Source organism: Sinocyclocheilus rhinocerous, unplaced genomic scaffold (assembly GCF_001515625.1).
Source record: "Sinocyclocheilus rhinocerous isolate Xijiao unplaced genomic scaffold, SAMN03320098_v1.1 scaffold130, whole genome shotgun sequence".
NCBI lineage: Eukaryota > Metazoa > Chordata > Actinopteri > Cypriniformes > Cyprinidae > Sinocyclocheilus > Sinocyclocheilus rhinocerous.
The window spans coordinates 574,390-597,262 of NW_015623500.1; the positions used below are offsets into that span (position 1 = coordinate 574,390).

General features: G+C 37.3%; 2 protein-coding genes and 1 pseudogene across 6 annotated transcripts in view; 2 read left to right on the top strand and 1 right to left on the bottom strand.

Annotated features, from left to right (window-relative positions):
* The window catches only part of LOC107757772 (relA-associated inhibitor-like), a 20,851-nt gene extending 10,053 nt beyond the window's left edge, over positions 1-10,798 (bottom strand). For 2 of the 5 annotated variants that reach the window (XM_016575597.1, XM_016575524.1), the window contains exons 1-5: positions 10,566-10,798; positions 3,195-3,280; positions 2,875-2,990; positions 1,593-2,184; positions 540-629 (exon numbers count right to left, since the gene is read on the bottom strand). In XM_016575597.1, coding sequence (XP_016431083.1) covers positions 540-629; positions 1,593-2,184; positions 2,875-2,990; positions 3,195-3,231 — 835 coding nt within the window. In that variant the 5' untranslated portion in view covers positions 3,232-3,280; positions 10,566-10,798. Of the gene's footprint in view, positions 1-539; positions 633-1,592; positions 2,185-2,874; positions 2,991-3,194; positions 3,281-10,565 lie in introns of all 5 variants that reach the window. The other 3 variants (XM_016575453.1, XM_016575380.1, XM_016575674.1) reach the window with 2 other exon arrangements.
* Positions 10,799-11,089: 291 nt separating this feature from the next.
* On the top strand, positions 11,090-13,503 carry opa3 (outer mitochondrial membrane lipid metabolism regulator OPA3). The gene is made up of 2 exons (XM_016508835.1): positions 11,090-11,258; positions 13,071-13,503. Exons 1-2 carry the CDS (start codon positions 11,117-11,119, stop codon positions 13,400-13,402), a joined length of 474 nt encoding a protein of 157 aa, XP_016364321.1. The 5' UTR covers positions 11,090-11,116; the 3' UTR covers positions 13,403-13,503.
* A 1,632-nt stretch (positions 13,504-15,135) lies between these two features.
* The window catches only part of LOC107705584 (heterogeneous nuclear ribonucleoprotein U-like protein 1), a 17,539-nt pseudogene continuing 9,801 nt past the window's right edge, over positions 15,136-22,873 (top strand).

Genomic DNA, 22,873 nt, shown 5'->3' on the forward strand with positions numbered 1-22,873 from the left:
AAATGAAATCTGATCTGTGATGCTACTGTCGTTCGGCACGCTGCATTGAGCAGCCGCGTTCAGTTTTTAATTGTAGTGTCTGTTCTTTTACTGAACTAAATGATTTTTATTTCGATAAAAAATCAAAACGACGGTGGGGGTCGGGGGCGCGGTGGGCAAGTGACGTAACCGGTGTTGCGGCTTAACACCGGTATCACCGTTAGCACCGTCTATCGCGGCAAGCCTACATAGCATTTATGTAACATTAAGCAAATTAAGAATTGTGCCATGTAGCAGTCAAAGTGAAGTCTGATACACTGTTTATTTATTAGTTTAATAAATGTGTTTCTTTATCATTTTTTTTTCTGATAACAATATAAAATAGGCACTCAATTTCAATGAAAATATTTGAAGAACAGAACCGGGCCTTTTAATAATTTCTTTTCATTGTTGCCTCCAGGTTAAGTAATGAATAATGCAATTAATGCAATCCAACATAAGTTTAAAATGTTTTTTTTTTAATGTTGCTATCAAATAAACATGAAAATTGCGTAACTCACTGTCATAGGTGTGGTGAGGCTTTTTTTCGTATGATGCATCCAGGTCAGTCTCATTCCACTTAGGGGGGTTCTTTTGCCTCTGCATTCCTTCTTCTGAAAGAAGATAGAAGAAACGATGAGGAAACAAATGATTAACAAAACTGAGAGGCTCTACATTGTTTAATAAAGAAACAAACAGAATTTCATTATAGCAAACACACAAGTTTACTACCAACCAAAGACCTTTGGATCCAACTGTACACTCATAAGAAATAAAGCTTCCAAGAGGGTTTTTTGAATGCCATTGAAGAACCATTTTGAGTTTCCCAAAGAACTTTTCAGTAAACAGTTCTTAAAAGATCTATTTATTTTTAATGTGAAGAACATTTGAAGTACAATGTGCAATAGAAACGTTTTATGGATGTTAAAGGGATAGTTCACCCAAAAATGAAAATTCTGTCATTAATTACTCACCCTCATGTCGTTTCAAACCCGCAAGACCTTCGTTCATCTTCGGAACACAAATTAAGATATTTTTGATGGAATCTGAGAGCTTTCTGACCCTGCATAGACAGCAACGCAACTGAAATGTTCCCAAGTCCAGAAACGTAGCAAGGAGATCTGTAAAATAATTCATGTGACATCAGTGGTTCAACCGCAATTATACGAAGCTACGAGCATACTTTTTGTGCGCAAAAGAAAAAAAAAAAACAACTTTATTCAACAATTCGTCTCCTCCGCATCACCCTGTAGCGCCATTTTGGAGAGCATCCGCTGGACGTCCCTCTCCTTGCTACGTTTCTGGACTTGGGAACATTTCAGTTGCATTGCTGTCTATGCAGGGTCAGACAGTTCTTAGATTCCATCAAAAATATCGTAATTTGTGTTCCGAAGATGAACGAAGGTCTTACGGGTTTGAAACGACATGAGGGTGAGTAATTAATGACAGAATTTTCATTTTTGGGTGAACTAACCCTTTAAAGGTTCTTCAAGGAACCATAGATACCAATAAAGAACTTTTATTTTTAAGAGTGTATATTTTTATGCATTTGAATACACTTAAATCCCAATTACCTAAGGGTCTGAATGGCTGGAAGTTGCGTGGTAGCGTACTGGCTGCTGGTTGACTAAAAGGCTGAGAAGGTGCTCGATCCAACCTCGGAGACCTAGGAATCGAAGACAAGGGGCTCGCTGAGGGCTGCAGCGAGGTGCGAGAGGTTTTGTTTTCATAGGTAGGGCTGGATAGCTCCCCATAGCTCAACGATCCTCTTGTGCTTCGATCTTGAGGCCTCAACGGCATCTGTGTCATTCGTCTTATTGAATTTGGAGACATATTAGGGGGAGTCATTTGGTCGAAGGAATATCGTGAATCCGAGCTGTCTTTACGGTTTGTAAAAGAGGAATGCTGCTGGGTTAAAGGACTAGGAGACGAAGGCTTGAATTTCATACTGTCTAGATGAGGTGCAGGAGGTGAAGATCGAACTGTGACAGCAGGAGGAAGGTCCAGGTTGGATTCCTTCCTGCCGATGCTGGAGTCTGAGCTCAGGCTGTTCATGGAGCTCTGGGAAAAGGAGAAGCTTGTACTGATGCTCTCATTTCCATTCTTGTTTGCGCTGTACAAACTGCCATTGCCATTGCTGCTGCTCTGGGGTTTGGGGCCAGAACTCTACAAGAAAAATACCAAGGAAAATATTCACGCATGATGTCGGTGTCCACTAAACCAATATAGCCACATCTGCACCATCTAAAACGGCAATGTAGATGGAAACTCTGGAGGACTGTTTGACATCATTTAAAGGTGAACATACCATGAAAATCTGACTTGTGCTATAATCAGGTCCCCGGTGCATCTACCAACCCAGAAAACGTGAAAAAGTACAACCCAGTAAATTTTTGTAACTCGTGTGTTTTTAACATAAACTTGTGTATATTTGACAGTTCAAGCGCAATAAGACATGAAAGAGAGCTTAGTTTAGTACTCACATGCCATGTGACAGCCGCTTTCTGTGCGCGTGCTTCGAATGTGTGCGCTCAGAAAACCGCATATTAGAAGTTGAAACTAATATGGTTTAAAACGCATGATCTCAGTGCGATAGACATGATAATCAAAACCAAACAGATGTTTTTTAGCAGAGTACAAGCTGTAAAGAACAGCCCATTTGCATTTAAAGAGACATGCATGCATGTTTCTGCTTCCATTCATAATAGGCATTTTCAAAATGATATAATAAGTGATCTGTGGGGTATCTTGAGCTGAAACTTCACAAACACATTCTGGGGACATCTGAGACTTATATTGCATATTGTATAAAGGGGCATAATAGGTCTCCTTTAAAGGCAATAATTAATTCTGTACCTCTGAAGTAGTGGTTTGCACGACAGGAGTGGCATCTGACAGGAGAGAGCTGAATTCCCGTGAAAGCTCATCTGCTGTGGCCAAAGATGCGTTCAGTTCATCGTTGATGGACTGAACTACAACATACACACACAAACAAACATTGAACAAACACCCAACAGGATATAACAAGCCACTCCAGACTTATGTAGCACATTATATGCCATTCTGGACACTCAAAAAATATCAGCATGCTTAGACATGTAACCTGCTGCATCATGTCCTATCCTGCATCGCCTACACATAGGAATGAAACATTACTGGTGTACTGAAATACTCACACAAAAAGCTGCTGCCAAAGCTGCCCTGTGAGTTCATGGTGTTTGTGTTTGTGTATGTGTGACCTCCAATTCATTCAACACACTGCCTGAGTGAAAAAAGGAAAATCAGATCAATTTGACATTGTCCATCACAACCTCTAACAGCGTACCTGATTTAAATTAATCGTATCATTGTTTGGGAATGCATGGTATCTGACTCGTACAGAAATATTAAAACCTAAGTGAAAGTGACATGTGGCCAAGTATGGTGACCCATACTAGGAATTAGTGCTCTGCATTTATCCCATCCTTAGTGCACACACACAACAGTGAACACACACACACTGTGAACACACACCCGGAGCAGTGGGCAGCCATTTATGCTGCGGCGCCCGGGGAGCAGTTGGGGGTTCGGTGCCTTGCTCAAGGGCACCTCAGTCGTGGTATTGAAGGTGGAAGAGAGCGCTGTACATTCACCCCCCCCCACCTACAATCCCTGCCGGTACGAGACTCTAACCCGCAACCTTTGGGTTACGAGTCCGACTCTCTAACCATTAGGCCACGACTTCCCATAAATAATACATAATACATAAATATTTTTTTTTGTTTACCTAGATAGACAGACAAACAGATGGATGGATAGATAGATACACACACATACACACTGAAAACTGGAATAAACATGACATGAACAAATTACATTTCACAATATTACTGTTTTTTTCTGTTATTTTTGTTTTTATCAAATAAATGCAGCCTTGGTGGACAAAAAATCTTACCGACCCCAAACTTTTAAAAAGTAGTGTGTGTGTGTGTGTGTGTGTGTGTTATATGCCAGACAGTTATGGGGCTAACGCATTAACAAGTTACTTAATCAGATTACTTTTTCCAAGTGAGTTTTTCGTCTAGTAACGCAACGTACTTTTAAATTTACAAGAAAATATCGGAGTTACTTTTTCAAATAAGTAATGCAAGTTAATTTGTTTTCCCATTTATTCACTAACACCTCTCCTGTCCTGTGTTGAGAGAAATTGGGAGCGAGGTGCAGGTGCAGAGGCACTTCCTTCTGGTTGAGACGTTTCACTTTTGGTGTTGAAGGGCCTTTACTGTTGCCAAAAATATAGGCTAACTTTTTAGGTTTTTTTGTTATTAAAAATAAAAAAACAAGCCCAGCTCAGGTGACAAAAAGCAACACAAAATAGCAATGCATTACTTCACAAAAATGGGTAACTGAGTAACGCAATTAGTTACTTTTTTATGGAGTAACACAATATTGTAATGCATTACTTTTAAAAGTAACTTTCCCCAACTCTGATGGCAGATGTAACAGATTCATGTATCATGATGATGTTATTCTGCATCTGTAAAAAGAAAAGCGTGACCAGCCTACTAAAACACTGACATACAGCAGGACTTGAGAGACAAGTGGACTGTTTTTAAGCATTCCAACACCTCCAGTTCAAAAACTGCCTACATTACATTGTACACAGAGAAACACCCTTTGTGATTTATGAAGTAGTCTGCTGTCCACATCTGACATCTGTTGCTGCAACCCCTTCTTTATACTAGTATAATTCACTGTGCACTGAAGGCCTTTGAATGGAGAGCTTCGACTCCCACGCAAATGGCACTAGAAACATGACTTACGACTTTCACATGCTTACCCAACATGAATGAAAATAAAGACGTGAGCACTTGTGGGACGATAAGACACACAAAGTCATGCATATATCTGAATCACATAAGACACGTTTTGTTAGACTTTCACCCTCTAAAAAACAGATGTTTATTAGTAATGTGTCTGTTCTTTGTGCATTTTTCGATGAGCCAGTCAGTTCTTCTGGCTTACTCAATACTGAGTCATCCAGCTGGCAGAATAACTTGTCCCACACACAAGGTCAAAAGCTGCTGCAGGTTATAGAGAATTAGGTGTGAAAACATCACTCATCTTAAGTTAAAACATGCTACATCATGCCACTGTTGCCCTTTGTGATAATAATGATTTATCAGAAACATTAAGCTTACATTTGGCGAATGTTGAGTGGGGTTATATTTGTTACTATGGTTTAAATTGATTACCTGGCAGTTATTCACTTCCAGAAGATTCTTTGATTCTTTCTTTAATTTGAAGCTTTCACAGAGCAATAAACTGTGTATGTGTGTACATGCGCCTTTTGTAGAAGGACACTAACTCAAGCCACTCTGTCTTGTTTGTTTTGTCAAGATCAACAGAGTCTACTAACCCTTACTGGCTTATTGATTCACATTAGACAGCACAGCCTGGGTCACCTCCACAAACTCAATTCGAAACCCCCTCCTCCGTTCCTAAAGGTGACCAGATTTCTTACTTGAGCAGTCAGTATCACTGAAAATTTTCAATCTTTCTTATCTTATGAATTCAAAAACATACAGTTTTATTTAGGGTCAATGACCAACACTTTATGTCTATTTATGTCTGTCTCTTAATTTATATATATATATTATATATATATATTAAAAAAACAGTTCACACATACAATGACTTGAGTACACCTACATGTTTTAAAATTCATTTTCATGAATTCCAAACCTGTTACATGCTGTCTGAATTCATACTCTAGTTTGTTTGTATCAGTTATCGAATGTCAGGGTGATACAACTGTCCTGATATCATAAAGAAGAACATGAGAATGAAAATGAACAATGAGAATGAAAGCTTTATTTGGCAAATTAAGTTGTTTGGCATAATCTTTTATAATTATCTCTATAAAAAAAAAACATTATTAACAGTGCACACCCACAACCATGCGTAAGCAGCTACCAGTGACAGCTAGTACTTGAAAATGTTATTAATGCAACTAGAAAAGTAACATGAATCCGACATAAAATAATTATTTAGATGATGTAACTAATGTAATAATCTAAAGAGACAGAAATTAGTAAATAACTACAATAACTTTTTTACATGTGCTAGCGTTCAAAAGATTGGGGTCAGCAAGATTTATCAAAGACAGAGTAAAACAGTAAAATTGTGAAACATTATTACAATTTAAAATGTGTCTATTTTAATATATTTTACACTGTAATCTATTCCTGTGATGGAAAAGCTGATTTTCCAGCAGCCATTATTTCAGTCTTCAGATCCTTCAGAAATCATTGAAACATTTTCTATTTTTATCAATGTAAAAACAGCTGTTCTGCTTAATATTTGTTTTTGATCTGTTCACGAATAGAAAGAACAGTATTTCTTTGACAGCATTCATTTGTGACAATGTAAAAGTATTTTCTGTCACTTTTGATCAATTTAATACATCCTTGCTGAATAAATAAAAAAAAAACACATTTTTAAACACTGCTGTATATAGACTGCAATTACCTTCTGTTCATTGAGTTTCTGGAATTCAAAAGATGAATTCCGCACTATACAGTATGTGATGAATGATATGCTTCTTTTTAACAGGCATGTGACATCTAGCACATTAAGTGTTGTTTCACTTCACGTGTTTTTCTGAACACGCAGTAAAACATCAGGGACATTTCCAAGGACAGCACCAGCCGGCGACAGACGTCTAGTCACCCTTTTCCTAAAAGCACAATAGTCTTTACCCCCCTGATGTATCTTGATATTTGTTCTATCTATCCTCTCACATTCTCTCTTTTTGCTACCTGTCCGATCTTAATCGCTGATCTCCACCTCTCATTCACTGCTCCGCAGTCATTTGCCGATTGAGAAGTTAAGGCTTTGGGTGACTAATAATTTAGCACTTTAGTTGCAGTGCCGTTGGACTCAGGCCTGGTACAGTGAATCTGGAATGTGGAGTTGAGAGTGACACAGGCTAATAATAACTCTCGTCCTGTGCTGATAAGAAGACCTAGTCCATTCAGAGCCTGGGGCGGAAACCACAAAGACTAAAAGATTAAGACAGCAGAGCTTTCTACTGATGGAATAAGGTGTGGTTACAGAAACCTTTTGCTCATGTTCTCTCTTTCTCAACCCAGTTTCACAATCAGTTGTTAAGCTTGCCCTTTGCCCTGATCTACATGATATTAAACTTAAAAAAAAATCATTTATTTATTTTAAAAATTATTTATTTTTAATGTAATATTTTAACCCTTTTTTGCACATACAGTATCTCACAGAAGTGAGTACACCCCTCACATTTTTGTAAATATTTTATTATATCTTTTCATGTGACAACACTGAAGAAATGACACTTTGCTACATTGTAAAGTAGTGAGTGTACAGCTTGTATAACAGTGTAAATTTGCTGTCCCCTCAAAATAACTCAACACACAGCCATTAATGTCTAAACCACTGGCCACAAAAGTGAGTACACCCCAAAGTGAAAATGTCCAAATTCACTCACTACTTTACAATGTAGCAAAGTGTCATTTCTTCAGTGTTGTCACATGAAAAGGTATAATAAAATATTTACAAAAATGTGAGGGGTGTACTCACTTCTGTGAGATACTGTATAATGTTTATCATAGCCTACATCAATACATGTATTATTTGTTTTCAAAGCCTTCAAATTGCACTGGGCAGGATGTAGAATAACATTTTTGTAAATTATTAATTAGTTTTATTATAACTTTAATTAATTATAATTTCTTTATTTTTATTTAATGCATTATAATTGTTCTTTTTTTGTCATCCAATTAACCAAAGAAATCAACAGATAAATTATCAAAATAATCATTAGTCAGCCCTAGATTATAGGCAGGCTTCATTTGTAGAGTGTTTAGGCAGACACGCTTCTTCTTCTTCTACACGCCAATCCCTATTTTCAGACATGACAACAAGTGTTACATTTTCATGAGACTTTCATTCATCGGTATGTCATAATGAAACAACTGCTGTGAGACTGACATCATGCGATATAAATACTGCTCAACCCAAGCTGCATTTAGATCACCACAGTTCTCCAGATGCTCAGTTAAACAGATAGTTCACCCAACAATGACAGCTCAGTCATCATTTACTCACACTCAAGTCATTCTGCCTTTCTTCCGTGGAAAACAAAATATATTTTTAAAGATCAGATCAGTTTTATTCGTCCTTTGAAATCAGTGTGGTCCACTGTTGTTTTGGACTCATTTGACTTTCATTGCATGTACAATAAATATCTTCTTTTTTGACCAACAGAAGTAAGTAAGTCATACCGATTTGGAGGAACATAAAAGTTGAGCGAACTATTCCTTTAAGTCATAATACTAATTATAAGTAACGCTATCTCATGGCATTGAAACCAACCAAAACTGTCATTGTAGACCACAAGAGTGTTTCAGATAAGAATGAATTATGGCATGAATTCAAACAGCATGTAACAGGTTTACAATTCAGTAGGGCCTTGCCAAAAAGGTGTAATGATTTATAACCAACTAAGACAGAGCAGATAAGAGTTTCATCGGATGAAGAATAAAATCTATTAAACAAATATGTAAATATTGAATATTGGCCAGTACAAAAGCTCAGAACTTTAAAGAATTAAAAGGATCAGCATTGATTGCAAGGATCTTTTTAGGTGGAGGTTATAGGATTTCTTCTGAAGGGGAGCGGACACTCAAGAACAGTTCATTCTGTTCTCAACAACCATTATCATGACATGGACCACTGAGCGGATACAAAACACTTGGATCTGATGAGCCTCAACCCCACTGTCACAGCGCGTTTCCATTACCCTTCAAATTGCGCAAATTGAAATTGCGAATTGAAAATACGCCTAATGGAAACGCGTCAATTTCGCAAAAACTCCCATATATCGCAAAAAAGTTTTTACGCTCGCATGAGGTGGTTTTTCAGGCAATGCGAAAAAGGAATAATTCGCAAAACTGCAATGGAAACGGCTTTTTCGCATTTACAGGTCACATGGCATATGTAAAAAGTCATATGATCATTCTTCAACGTACTATAACCTCCAAGAAACACTTCATAAGTGGCCGCGCTCCAGTATAAGGGGCTTTCCCTACCATTAATGCTTAGACTATAAAATATCGCCAAAGTTTTGCGCAAATCTGTAATGGAAACGCGATGCACTCCTAAAACTGTGGGCGGAATGTTCCTGTGAAAAACTCAAAATTACAATTCTTTCATCATTTTCTCATCCTCATGCTTTCATTTTAATTATTCTGTGGAAAACTAAAGAAATTTTTTTTTTCAAAATGTCTTTAACTGAATCTTTGAAAGTTACTGGATGTTCTTCAAAACATTCCACAGAAGAAAGTCAGTCAGGTTTGGAACAAAATGAGGATAAGTAAATGATCAAATTAGTGATGCGAAATAAAACTCCCAATACTGAAAAATCTACACAAAATCAGACACAAATGCAAAAATCACACAGATCAGCCTATTGCATGTCCTGACACTGTTGAAAAGTCAAATTATCAACTCAGAAATCAAGACATTTGATCAGATTTGGGTTAACAAGACTGGGGAGTGACTGGGTGTCAGGTCAAATTTCAGACAATGACGGCCCTTACAGAACATTGACAAAACCCTGTTAGTCATCCTGATACAATGGGTGGGTTTTTATGTGTATAATATATATATATATATATATATATATATAACTCAGACTCTCTCTGATCATTGATACTAGTTCTTCTCTGTTTGTTTTTGTGCAGCCCTGTGGCACTCTAAAGAGTCTCAAGTTGCTTCTGGAATCTCTCAGGTCTTCAAAATTACAAGCTTAACATTCCTTGTGAATCAACACAAGATATCCAAGACACAAGGAATCCACCCTGACTGCATCTAACCTTTAAAACATAAACCACAGTGCACACAATGTGTCTGGCTGGCATGCAATTGAACCAACATGCAAATTGTCAGTGTTTACAAAGCTATAAGGGAGCCAGAAAACTCAGAACAAGTTGTAGCAGGATAAGACAGATATGTATATATGTAGCCAAAAAGCATCTGGCTTTCCTCTTGACAGGCCTTATATTTTCATGACGCTTTATGTATTAATATTCTGAAGAACACAACATACTACAAACTACAGTAGGCTATTACTAAATAAATAAAAGCTCGAATAAGCTTTTGGGTGATTCAAAGACATCATTCAGGTTGAATAATGAATAATATATTGTTTAGTGGACAGTTCAATGAGCACCGACTTCAAAAGCTCCTGCGTGGTGCGTTTTCAAGACATCTGATTTCCATTAAAGCGCTCGAACTCCTCCTCGTACACTTCCTTACACAAAGGCGCCTTTAAAAAACCTTTCGACATAGTACACATTTTTTAAATAATATATATATAAAAATAAAAAAAAAGGTTACTAAAACGGCCTGGCATAACAGACACGACCGAGTCCACTGTACAATCCACATCGCCTTCTTAAAGCCAAGTAAAACTGCGAGCTGGACTCTCAGTGAAGACTCAAAAGCACAATAACATAAATATTTTCCTGTACCTTGAATAGCTGTAATAGTTGTGAGGTTCTCGTGCCGTAAAGTCCTAGAACTTAGTCCCGCCGAGCATGGATGTGTTACATGGCAAGTTGGAAAGCATTTAAACGGTGTTTAACTCTTGTCTGTGAAGTCCTGAGATATTCAGTCCAGCCCACTGCTTCTGAAACCCGACCCAGGTGCTCCAGACGCACAGCTGGCGCAGGTAAACAACGCGCTGTGATGGGCGCTGAGAGATTTATTTTATTTGTTTCTTATTGGTATCGTACGGTGATTGTTATCGTGCATTTATTTTAGAGCTATTTAGAATACGTTGTTTTGTAAAAAAAAAAAATTTCATATACTATAATATAAACTACGTAAAAAAAACAAAGGACGATTAGAGTTATATTTTTCACTTAAAATAAAAAATAAAACAATAATAATGATAATATTGCGCGAAACGCGCGTTTTAGCTCTCATGAATATTAATATTGCGTCATTAATATTACGCGTAGCATCGCCCACATGACGTCCTTATCCTCCCGCCTCCTCAGATGACGCATTTTCCGCCAAGATGGTTGTCGGTGCCTTTCCAATTGCAAAGCTGCTCTATCTGGGCGTACGACAATTGAGCAAACCAGTGGCTAACAGGATAAAAGCAGGCGCGCGGAGAAGTGAATTCTTTAAGAATTATATCTGCCTTCCTCCGGCTCAAGGTAGGCTGGCTTTTGGTTGTTCGTGTTTAACGATGTGATGTCAGTCCATATGATGTCTGTAGGTGTAAACGTCGGGGCAACACGCAGCCAATAGCCGTTTGCTTGTATGTGCTATTTAGCCAATCACGACTGCTGCGATGTTGTCATTGGGTGTTTTCAACTACAGATTTACCCAGAGACCAATGAGATGCTAGAAAGAAGGTTCCATTTAGACAAATGAGATTCGGGTTTGCTTAAAAGGGTGGGACTCAACTGTCATTGAGGCTACAGCGAGTAACTGAAAGTGCCTTTTGCTGCTTGAAATCTACTGAATGGACCCTTTTCACATTTCCGGGTTTCTCAGCAGCGGAAGTCGTCATAGTTGGGTAAACTTGAAGCGCAGTGAATGGGAGAGCACCACAAATATATTTTTTGCATTCCCAGTTGCTCAAATAGCAAAAGAAAAACTCCACGATAGTGTTTTCATGACTTTCAATAAAAGGAAAAAAACTGAGAGAGACTGATAACGGCTGTCTGAAGGTAGAACGATGTAAAATTTACAGTCTGTAAAATATAAAAAAATATACCGTAATAATTGATCATTTTGACCCATACAATGTGCTACTTATGACTGGATTTGTGGTCCAAAGGGTCACATTTAATATTATAAAGTAATATATATATATATATATATATACATACATTTTCATTTATTTATTAATTAATGTATATATAATATGAGAGCAATATCAACTATGTCTAATACAAGCTTTTTCTTTGGTTATATGTAGCCTTGTTTGTACAATATGCTATATATCTGAATTTTCAGGCAGAAGTAGATAATGTAATGATAATTAAATCAATTATTTCTTCTTTTTATATAATATGTTTAAATACTAGTCTCTTTTAATATATTTTTTAATACTGTACTTTTTACATGCTAGTCTCTTTTTTAATATTATAGCTTTCATATAGTAGTCTCTTTTTAACATTGTTATTGTTTGTAATCGTATGTTTTTTATACTGTAATCTCTGTTATGTTGGTTACCACGAGCATGAAGGTAAAACCAAAGTGTGTCTTAAAGGGGTCCTATTATGCTTTTTCACTTTTTCAACTTTAGTTAGTCTGTAATGTTGCTGTTTGAGCATAAAAAAGATCTGCAAAGTTACAAAGTTCAAAGTCCACTTTAAAAGGAGATATTTTATTTAACAGAAATCACTTTTCAAAAACTACAACGAACGACTCGTTTGGACTACAATGCATATTTTCCGACGAATGGGACGAGACCTTGGTTGAGCTGCACTAGAGAAGGCAATGAGTGTTATCACTATGTCGGAGACATGCTAGCTTTCCCAAGGCAGACGAACTTAGAGTGGTTACAATCCTCCGGGTTTAAATCGCGCTCAAATTGATTTGATTTTGATGCAATATTTACACTGAAGCTCGCAGGCGGCTATGGTAAGGGGCGTGACATTTCCCGACCACGCACCGAGTGCTGCCAATCACAGCACACACTGGCCCAGCAAACCAATCACAGCACATTTCATATTTCAGAAGGCGGGCCTTCATTTGATACAGGAACTATTCGAGCCGTTCATGCCAGACTGGGGAGAGAGGTGTTGTAATAATGTAAAATATGTGAAAAATAATGTGTTTTTCGAACAACCTAGTATGAGAGCCTGTTCTAGTACACCCCCAAAACAAAATCAAGACTTTGTAAAAGGGCATAATAGGACCCCTTTAACTTTTTTTTTTTTTTTTTTTTTACAGTGGATTGTTGAAATAAATCTGTCAGGTAATTCAATGTGTGGTGCCTCTTGTCTTCTCCATAGCATATCACTGGATCGAGATGAGAACAAAGATGAGAATTATGGGTTTCCGTGGCTCCACCATCAATCCTCTGAATGAAGAGGCAGCTGCGGAGCTCGGAGCAGAGCTGCTCGGTGAAGCTATCATTTTCATCATCGGCGGAGGTTGCATGGTGCTTGAGTACAGCCGTCAGGCCGCCAACTCCAGGCGCAAGGAAGAGGAGCTCGCACAAACCATTAACAGTCTTCAGACACAACTAGGAGAGCTTGCACTAGCCACAGAGACACTGGATGCCCAGATCAGAGAGGTTAATAGACTAATGTTGTCCCTCCCAGCGGCTCCAACTACCAAGTAACAATATGCATCACTAAAATACGCCCTTTCTAAGAAGGGCAAAGAGACTGATTTATGAGAACATATCAGTAGTGGTGCAGCACTGCCATATATACACACACAGTCTAGGTTCAGCCATCCCACACACACAAGGAAACCCCAGGTTATATAAACGAGGAAGGAACAGAGAGTTTGTGTGTGATTGGGTGACTGGCCACCAGTATAACACTTCCTATTCGTTATTTGTTTGGTTGGATGATGCTGTTTTCAATTGAAAGTTCTAGTTATTTGATGACTCTGTTAAACCATTGCCAATGCTTTACCGCTTACTATTCTGCTCATCAGTTTGGACGTTATTTCATAACATTTTCTTCATATAATATGCTGATGGAGTTGGGCATTCATCATTTATTAATGATTTGAAAATGCACTTGAATTTTCGATACTTGAATGACAAATTCCATATTATATAGTAAATATGGATGTGTCCCTCGATATAGGAAACAGAGAGCCATCTCTGTGTGTCCTGCAAGAAAATCCCCATTACATTAAAAGACTGCTGTGTTTAATATGGCATGTGTATATGGGTGTATATTTATGATTGTAAAATAAAGTGAAATATTCTGATGCTTGTTTTTTTTTCTTATGTCTTGAATGTATTACAATTGTGAAAATATTATGTAATTGTGAAATGGCAATCTTAAATAATCATAATGCGAAAGTTTTAGCACTTCAGTTTACATTGTATTCAAGGCACAAAATTAAATTTAAAAATGGAAAAATCATTCATTTGAAAAGCTTGAGCAGTTTTGAAATACTATACGAACTATGTTTAATACATTTTTTCTTTCTTTCTTTCTATACCCCTGACATGTTTGGATATATGTAGTCATGTTTGTACAATGCTTGTTTGTGCTCTCTCTCTCTCTCTCTCTTTCTCTCTAGTCTTCTATCAGCCAAGAAGTTGACCGAGCAAAGCCAGTGAAGAGCAGAAGCAGGAGACAAAGTGTTTATGATAAAAAAAAGAGCAAAGTGTTATGTCACAGGCAAAAGCAATGGAAATTACCGCTTCACAACATCACATAAACCTTGAATTTCCATAAACATTCCCTCTTATCACTCATGAAGACAAACATCCCTTGAAACCTAAGACTAAGATTTGTTAAGACTAAACAACAATGGAAAAATAATATAAAAAGTAATCATATAATATAAAGAATAATCGATTAATGAATCTATTAAGTGAGTATATAAATGGCTATAATGATTACTATAAATTACTATATGATTACATGGAATAATTAAATGATACATGAAGAATAAAAGAAAGAAAGTAAAAACAAATGTATGGTTGCTCTCTTGAAGCAACACACAGAGTTTGCATGTGAGGATCTTTAGATCCTTCAGTATAGACTATAATTACAGAACATTGAGAAGCCACAAAGCATAAACTAGTGTAATTAAAAAAAATTACGGTAATTAATTATTAGCTTTTCATCAGTTTACAAATCCCCTGCACTTCCTTCACAAACCCCTGCTGGGGAAACCCTGACAATGTAATGTTGCATGCACTTCATAAAGAATCACTAATGTGCTTTAGTCGAGACACTTTAGTTTTGTCTACTATTTACATTTCTTTACAAATGCACATATTACATTTTATTGGGTAGAATTAGATTAAAAAAGAGTAACATTAGTAGACATTGACTGGGCTTGATAATGAACTGAATAGTAAAGGTACTGAACTATCAGTATATTCCAGATGTGTCCAGAAGGTGGCAGCACTCAAACACTTTGGACAACACTCAGTATGTCTTCTGCTGCCTTGTGCTGAAGCCCGCGCTGTCAAACACTCTCCTTCAACTAACCAAGAGCTTGTGCTATGGTAAGCTCATGATACCTTTTTAACTGACATTTTAGAATTTGCATTAGAGAAATGCACGTCCATTTACATGAGCCGAGTTAACATTAGCTGGCATAACATACTTCATAGCTTGACAAAACAGACATGTGCATGTGTCATTTCTCATATCACATCATAATGTGAATGCATTTATTGAATTACAGTAGATGTGCCTGTTTGCCAATGCATTTTACTACACAACTTATGTGTGCACATGATTTAGCAAATTAGCTGGGTAAATGTCCCACCCTGTCGGTTTAAACTGGTAGCTGTGTTTTGGAAACTGATAGCTGGTTTCTATCTGGTCTAACCTTGTCATTAGTAGGTCCAAGTTGGTTATTAACTGATTAAAGCTGATAGACCATATCTTGGACCAGCCACAAACCAGCCATTACATGATCCTAAAGTGGGCTTGCTGGTTTTTGAAACATGATAACTGGTTTCTAGCAAGTCTGAGCTGGTCATTTTGTGAGACCAACTTGGATCAGCAACAAGGTTGTTAAGCTGGTTTTTGAATCAGTCAGCTAGTGACCAGTTTAGACAGATGCTAAAAATCAGCTAACATGTTCTAAAACACAGATGTGGATATGCATCAGCGTATATTGATGTTTTGACACAACCATAGTTCATTTTGGCAGGTTTAGGAGCGAGAGCTTCTCGCTATGTCATGCAGAAGAAACTGAAAGTGAATGAGCTGAAAGAGGAGTTGCAGAAGCGTGGGCTGGACACCCTAGGCCTCAAAGTGGATCTGGTGGAGCGGCTGCAGGCGACTCTGGAGGCTGAAAAGGAACCCACCTGCAATGATGAGACAGAAGCAGGTAATCGAGTTTGCATGCATGATGATCATTTGATGCATGCTTTGACTAATGAAAATGAAAACGCACTCAGCCGAAACATTTGTGATCTCATTGCTTGTTTGCCTGTGACAGGTGTTGCAGAGGCTGGGAATGATGAGTGTTGTGACCGAGGGCAGATGGCTGCTGAGAAAGAGGGCTCTTATATATACCCCAGGCCAGGGTTTCTGAAGTCTCTAAAGATGAAAATAAACCAGAGACTGTGGATGTACAACAGGCAACCGTTGAGACAATCTGCAAAGAGGGTAAGACTGCAACTGCCATTTGTGGGTTTGAATGCATTTCATCAGCAGTTTTGAATTTTGTGACTCCATGCTTGTTCATGTAAACGTAATTACGAGTTAGCAGTCAAATGATGTAGATTTCTAAGATTCTTAGAGAGCAGGGTGTTCGATGACTGAAAAAAAGCCAAAATATATATGATATAGATTTCAATTTAAAGGTATCAAATAACACATGCTTTAGTGAATTTTTATGCATTTTACATAATGTTTACTGAATTAGAATAAATCATTTGAAAATGAATCAATATGAAAAATAGCTTGTTATTTTCACATTCTATTTTCTTATAGTTTTCACAAATAAAGACACATTTAAAAACACAAATAAAAGGAAGTAAACACAGTAACCAAAAGTGCACTTCGTAATCTGGTAAATCTGTGAACAAGTCATATTTTCTCAAATGAAGAACAAGTAATTCTAATTTTACATTAAGTACACAGTGAATAAAACAGCGGCCAACTGGATACAACACAGCATACAGTAGTGTGAAATCAAAGGATTTCAAGTGTGCCAGCGTTGTGTATCGAGTGACAGCAGAACTCTCCTGTCTGCATCCAATTTGCATATTCACGGCGCTGTAATAATAAAAATAAAATGAAATAAAATAAAAATAATAAAAATTAAAATCCCGCTTCCGACACTTATTGACCAAACAGAAAAACATAAAGGCTGATGTCACTCATTAAAAACAGCTGAATATCGACTAATATATTACATTTACATTTAGTCATTTAGCAGACGCTTTTATCCCATGCGACTTACAAATTAGGACAATTTTCTCCACTTCATGGTATGTAAAATAATTGTTATTTCATTATTGCAGATTTATATAAAGTTTAGCAGTTGCATTTCCTACATGTTTTTTATTATTTTTATAATCATAAAATGAATCAAAGTTTGCCTTTTGCCCAAATTTTGATTGGGAAATCACTATATTGGATTATTAACTTTATTGCATTCTCAAGCTTTTTGACTCTGAGGCCCTCTGTTGCTAACAAACATATTTGACCCCGGGCCTAGATCTCTTTCAGTTGTTTGTGATTTTCTAGAAGAATTAAGGTTAACGATTTATAAGTTTTTACTCACAATGTCTGCCTGATCAATTATTTTAGAGCTTGGCTTAATTAGCAATATGTGTGTTCATTATAAAATGTCCAACTTCCAAAAGTTTTTATTAATGTACTTTGTAGTTACTATATGTTTTACTAATTTCAGTTGTTTTTGTATAATTTAATCCTTGTTTTGTCATGTTTTAAATCATTTTAAGGCCCCTTTGGAAGTTTGCTGCGGCATAGCTTGCTCGCCCCCTTGGTTGAGAACCTCTGCTTTATATTGAATATTTATTGTTTAACAAGACATGAAGTGGCACCAGTAAAGGTGAAAAATGAGGATGATATAAAGGCGGAGCAACAAGAACAGCAGCGACCGGCCCCTGGCAGTGAATGGGAAGATCTGGAGAGCCAGCAGAATGCAGAGATCAAGACTGAACAGGACAGACATGCACATTATGGCCACAAGAGGCGCTATGATGACAGCCACGGTTTCAGCTATTATGAACAACACCGTGAAGACAGGAGGTGAATTTACCACAGTGATTTTGTTTTAATCCTATATCACCATTAGCATTTTGACTTAATGCACACTAACAAATGCTGTTACATTTACATTGTGATTTTCTACGTTTTATCACAGGTCCGGCACACCTCTGCCATCTGCTGAAGAGGATGAGGAAGACTTTGATGGCACACTAGTGGTCATTGACACTTGTACGTGTGAGGGCTTGTTTTGTGTAATTATGATTTATGATATCTCTATAATAGTAATAATAATGGAATTCTCTCTGTAAACCTCGACAGATAACTGTGACTTGCACTTCAAAGTCTCTCAGGACCGTTGCAGCGGCTGTCCTTTAACCATTGAGGGGTTTGCTTACCTATGGTCTGGAGCACGAGCAACGTATGGTGTAAACAAGGGATGCGTGTGCTATGAGCTGAAGGTAATGTACATTACCTTTCAAAAATTTGAGGTTGATAATACTTTTTTAATGTTTATATTCTTAGGCTTACCAAGTCTGCATTTATTTGTTCAAAATAGTAATATTGTGAAATATTATTACAATTGAAAATAACTGTTTTCTATTTCGGTATATTTTAAAATGTAGTTTATTCCTCAGATAGCAAAGCCAATTTGTTAGCAGCCATTATTCAGTATTCAGTGTCACTGATGCAATTTCCAAACACGTGCTAAACTCACAGCACATGCAATAAACGAGTTCACTGCATTCACTGTGAACGGAGTCGTTCTGAGGCGTGGAAAACACCGTATCACAAGCTGATCGCCTGAACGAAACGAAACTTCGCTTTGAAACGTGCAGCGAAAACAGACTTGATGAAGGGATTAAGCCATATTGTGCTTTCGGTTTTATTTATTTTGACAGATACTGTGCCAAAGCATAATGGCCCAAAACACATCTTTAAAGACCTTTTATGTTAGAATAAGAAGTTTAAATCTATTTTAAAAACTACACTTTTTGCCTGGAAGACCTATCGTTTCATATCGTCATGTGACCATGATAAGATCGAGACAGTTTTGCTATCGCGATACCATGATATCGATAATACCGTTACATTCCTAGAAAACAGTAGTGCTGCTTAATATTTTGTGTAAACCGTGATACTATCTTAGGATTCTTTAATACATAGAAAGAACAACATTTATTCAAAATAAAAATATTTTGTAACATTATAAATGTCTTAACTGTCAAATTTTATCAATTGAATCTGTCCTTGCTGAATAAAAGTATTAATTTCTTTCCAATCTTACTTACCCCACACTTTTGAATAGTAGTTCAGATTAGTTGTTTCTCTTTAATTAAAAGGATATTTCACCCAAAAATGAAAATTTTGTAATTATTTACTCACCATCATGTTGTTCCAAGCCCGTAAGACCCTCGTTTATCTTCGGAACACAAATTAAGATATTTTTGATGAAATCCGAGAGCTTTCTGACCCTCCATAGACAGCAACGCAACTGACATGTTCAAGGCCCAGAGACATAGTAAGGACATCGTTAAAATAGTCCATGTGACATCAGTGGTTCAACTGTAATTTTATGAAGCTATGGGAATACTTTGCTGTCTTTGGAGGGTCAGAAAGTTCTCGGATTTCATCAAAAATATCTTAAAGGGGTCATATGATGCGATTTCAATTTTTCCTTTCTCTTTGGAGTGTTACAAGCTCTTGGTGCATAAAGAAGATCTGTAAAGTTGCAAAGACTAAAGTCTCAAATCCAAAGAGATATTCTTTATAAAAGTTAAGAGTTAACCACGCCTACCTAAAACGGCTCGTTCTAACACGCCCCAAACCGCATAAACACATTTCATTACACCAAATACACCAAATAATGTTCTTTTTATCAGCATCATATGACCCCTTTAATTTGTGTTCTGAAGATAAACTAAGGTCTTATGGGTTTGGAACGACATGAGGGTGAGTGATTCCCAGTGACAGAATTTTCATTTTTGGGTTAACTATCATTTTAACTTTCAAATCAACTTAATAGTTTACATAATCTTGGTTTTTGTCTCCAGGTTATGGAGTATGTACCAGTCAAGCATCTTCCCTGCAGTGAGCCTGACCCTCATGTCGTGAGAGTCGGGTGGTCTCTGGATTCCTGCAGCACACAGCTTGGTGAGGAATCACAAAGTACACTCACATGGGTTGGTTTATAGAAATTATTTTACTAGGTTCTTATGAAAGGAATTAATTTGTTTCAGGAGAGGAGGCGTTCTCTTATGGGTATGGCGGAACAGGGAAAAAAGTCTACCTGTTGCAAATTTGAAGATTACAGAGAGAAATTTGGTGAAAGTGATGTCATTGGATGTTATTTTGTGAGGGCTATTCTTACTTTTATTCTGGAATCTGTTAAATCAGTGTCTCTGTTGCAAAACCTGGTCAAACTTTTGCTGTATACTGCAAGATAAAGGTGCAGTCACATTTACCACTACTTGAAATTTCTCATATAAAATCAAGTCATGAAGAATTTTGCTTGATAGACTTCCAATGGTTAAGAAATTATACTATGTGAATTTTGCATTGGTTTCAAATTTGATTAACATTCACACCAATTTACAGCACTGTGAGCCTCTGTGTTCGGCAGTGATCTCTGTGTGGGCAGAGATTCGTAGCGCAAAGCAAAACTGAAGATCCGCAGTGGACAAAGCACTCATTCTAGTAGTATCAGCCAGTTTTGTATAAAACGTCACTTGAATATTATAAAGTGATAAATAAAACAAAGAGGCTATTTGGAAAGCACTTATTTAGGATTGCTTTGTTTGCTAGCTGGCAGAATAGCTTTGGATGTTTATTTCATCGTTGTTGTTTTTTGGTATCATTCATCGTCAAGCACTTTCTTTCTCCTCTGAAATTTGTCAAGCAACAGTGAATGTGACCATACCTTGTGTCATCATCTTATCTATAATTTTAACACCTGTAAGTGACTGATTTGGAACGGACTACATAGGCCGCAGTTTCAGGTGTTGCACAAATAGATTCTAATTGAGTTTAGCATTAGCATGTTGCTAAGCTAACAACATGACACCCTACTTTGAAAATAAAAATATATAAAATGCTCTAATTTTAGTTTGATTGAACTGCATTGGGATGGGACCTACTGTATGATGCCTTCTGTCTAGGTAGGCAGCTTACTAGGTTTTGGAATCAAGAGAATAATGAAAGAAAACCAAAATAACAAACATGTAACTACCTAAATAAAGTAGTTGACATAAATACCTATTTATTAGGTATTTAAATACCTATCTGGCTACCTATTAAGTTCCGTATCAGTTACAAAATATTATTACTTGCCTATAAGGCCCTTAATGGGTTAGCTCCTGCGTACCTAACTAGTCTTCTACCACGCTACAATCCATCACGCTCCTTAAGGTCGCAACACTCTGGACTTTTGGTAGTACCTAGGATAGCAAAGTCCACTAAAAGAGCTATTTCGCATTTGGCTCCCAAACTCTGGAATAACCTTCCTGATAACGTTCGGGGTTCAAACACACTCTCTCTGTTTAAATCTAGATTAAAGACACATCTCTTTGGCCAAGCATTCAAATAATGCATATCATAATCTTGTACTGCAGTTCTATCATGTCTCTATTTGTTTCTCTGTTTTTGACACGGGATTGACAACCCATGGTAACTAGGCTTTACACAAGCTTCAGTCTGGATCCAGAACACCTGAGAAGAGATGATGCCAACCCCTCAGAGGACCTCAGATGATGCCAACCCTGAAACAACATACAGAACTACCACATTTTGCTATAAGTTTGATTGCATCATATAATAATTGCTGTTAATAGTGTTCATCGTCTGTTTTATTACGTCTTAAATTGATTTTTCCGTACATTTCTGCCATATGTACATTAATTGACAGTCACCACTGATAAGCTACCACTAAATATTGTAGAAACTTAATTTGCTGTAAAGTTGCTTTGCAATGATTTGTATCGTGAAAAGCGCTGTACAAATAAACTTGACTTGACTTGACTTGACATAAATATATAGTCTCCTATGTGTCTTTTGCAGGACTTTGACAGTCATGAGCAGGTGGAAATGGCTTTCTCAAAGAACGGGAAGTGGCTTGATGTGGCATTTCACATATCTAAAGAAGAACTGGCTGGTCGTGCACTGTATCCTCACGTCCTTGTGAAGAACTGCTCTGTTGAGTTTAACTTTGGCCAGCGAGCAGAACCTTTCTTTCCTTTGCAAGATGGCTACACTTTGATTGGGGCCGTCAACATAGAGAACAGGGTCAGAGGAATTGTTGGTCCCACCAATAAATCTGATTGTGAGGTAAATTCTCCTGATTAGCTCCATACAGTTAGTGTGAGCATTAGATTGTTTCACTTTGCTTTTGCAGTGAAGTTTTATATAACATCTTTAAAGGTGCAATAGGTGATTGTCTTCAGAAACATTTTTTGTTATGCTGGTTGAAAGTCTCTTCACATCCCGATAGCAATCATTAAGTTAATTGGTCTAAATGTATTTGTCTGTATTTATATATTCTGTGGAAGGTGTAGGATCAAGAAATGTTCGTCTAATCAAAACGTTCGGTCCGAGCGTTTTAATATGCTGTCCTACCTGCCTGTCAACATATGTATCTGCATACCTCTGCGCACCCTGTTCGCGCAGACAGGATACGTCATCAGCGCGTTCACGCACGCTGTGCAGACAGAGCAAGGATGGCAGGCAAACATCAACAAGCCGATCTTCCTTCCTGGTATTGTAGTAATTTTAAAGATTTCTCACTGGTGAATGACACATGATGTAGCCCAGCGGTTAATCTAGTCCTCGCGCCAGCTCGTTAGAAGCGAGCTACGTGCATGAACTGTGTTCCGATCGATATGATCCCTACACAGAATTCATTGCTCCCTACTCCCTGAACAGGG

Coding starts and splice junctions, on each gene's coding strand:
- opa3 (XM_016508835.1), top strand. CDS start 11,117: ATGGTTGTCGGTGCCTTTCCAATTGCAAAGCTGCTCTATCTGGGCGTA. Junction 11,259..13,070: donor CTGCCTTCCTCCGGCTCAAG/GTAGGCTGGCTT, acceptor TCTTCTCCATAG/CATATCACTGGATCGAGATG.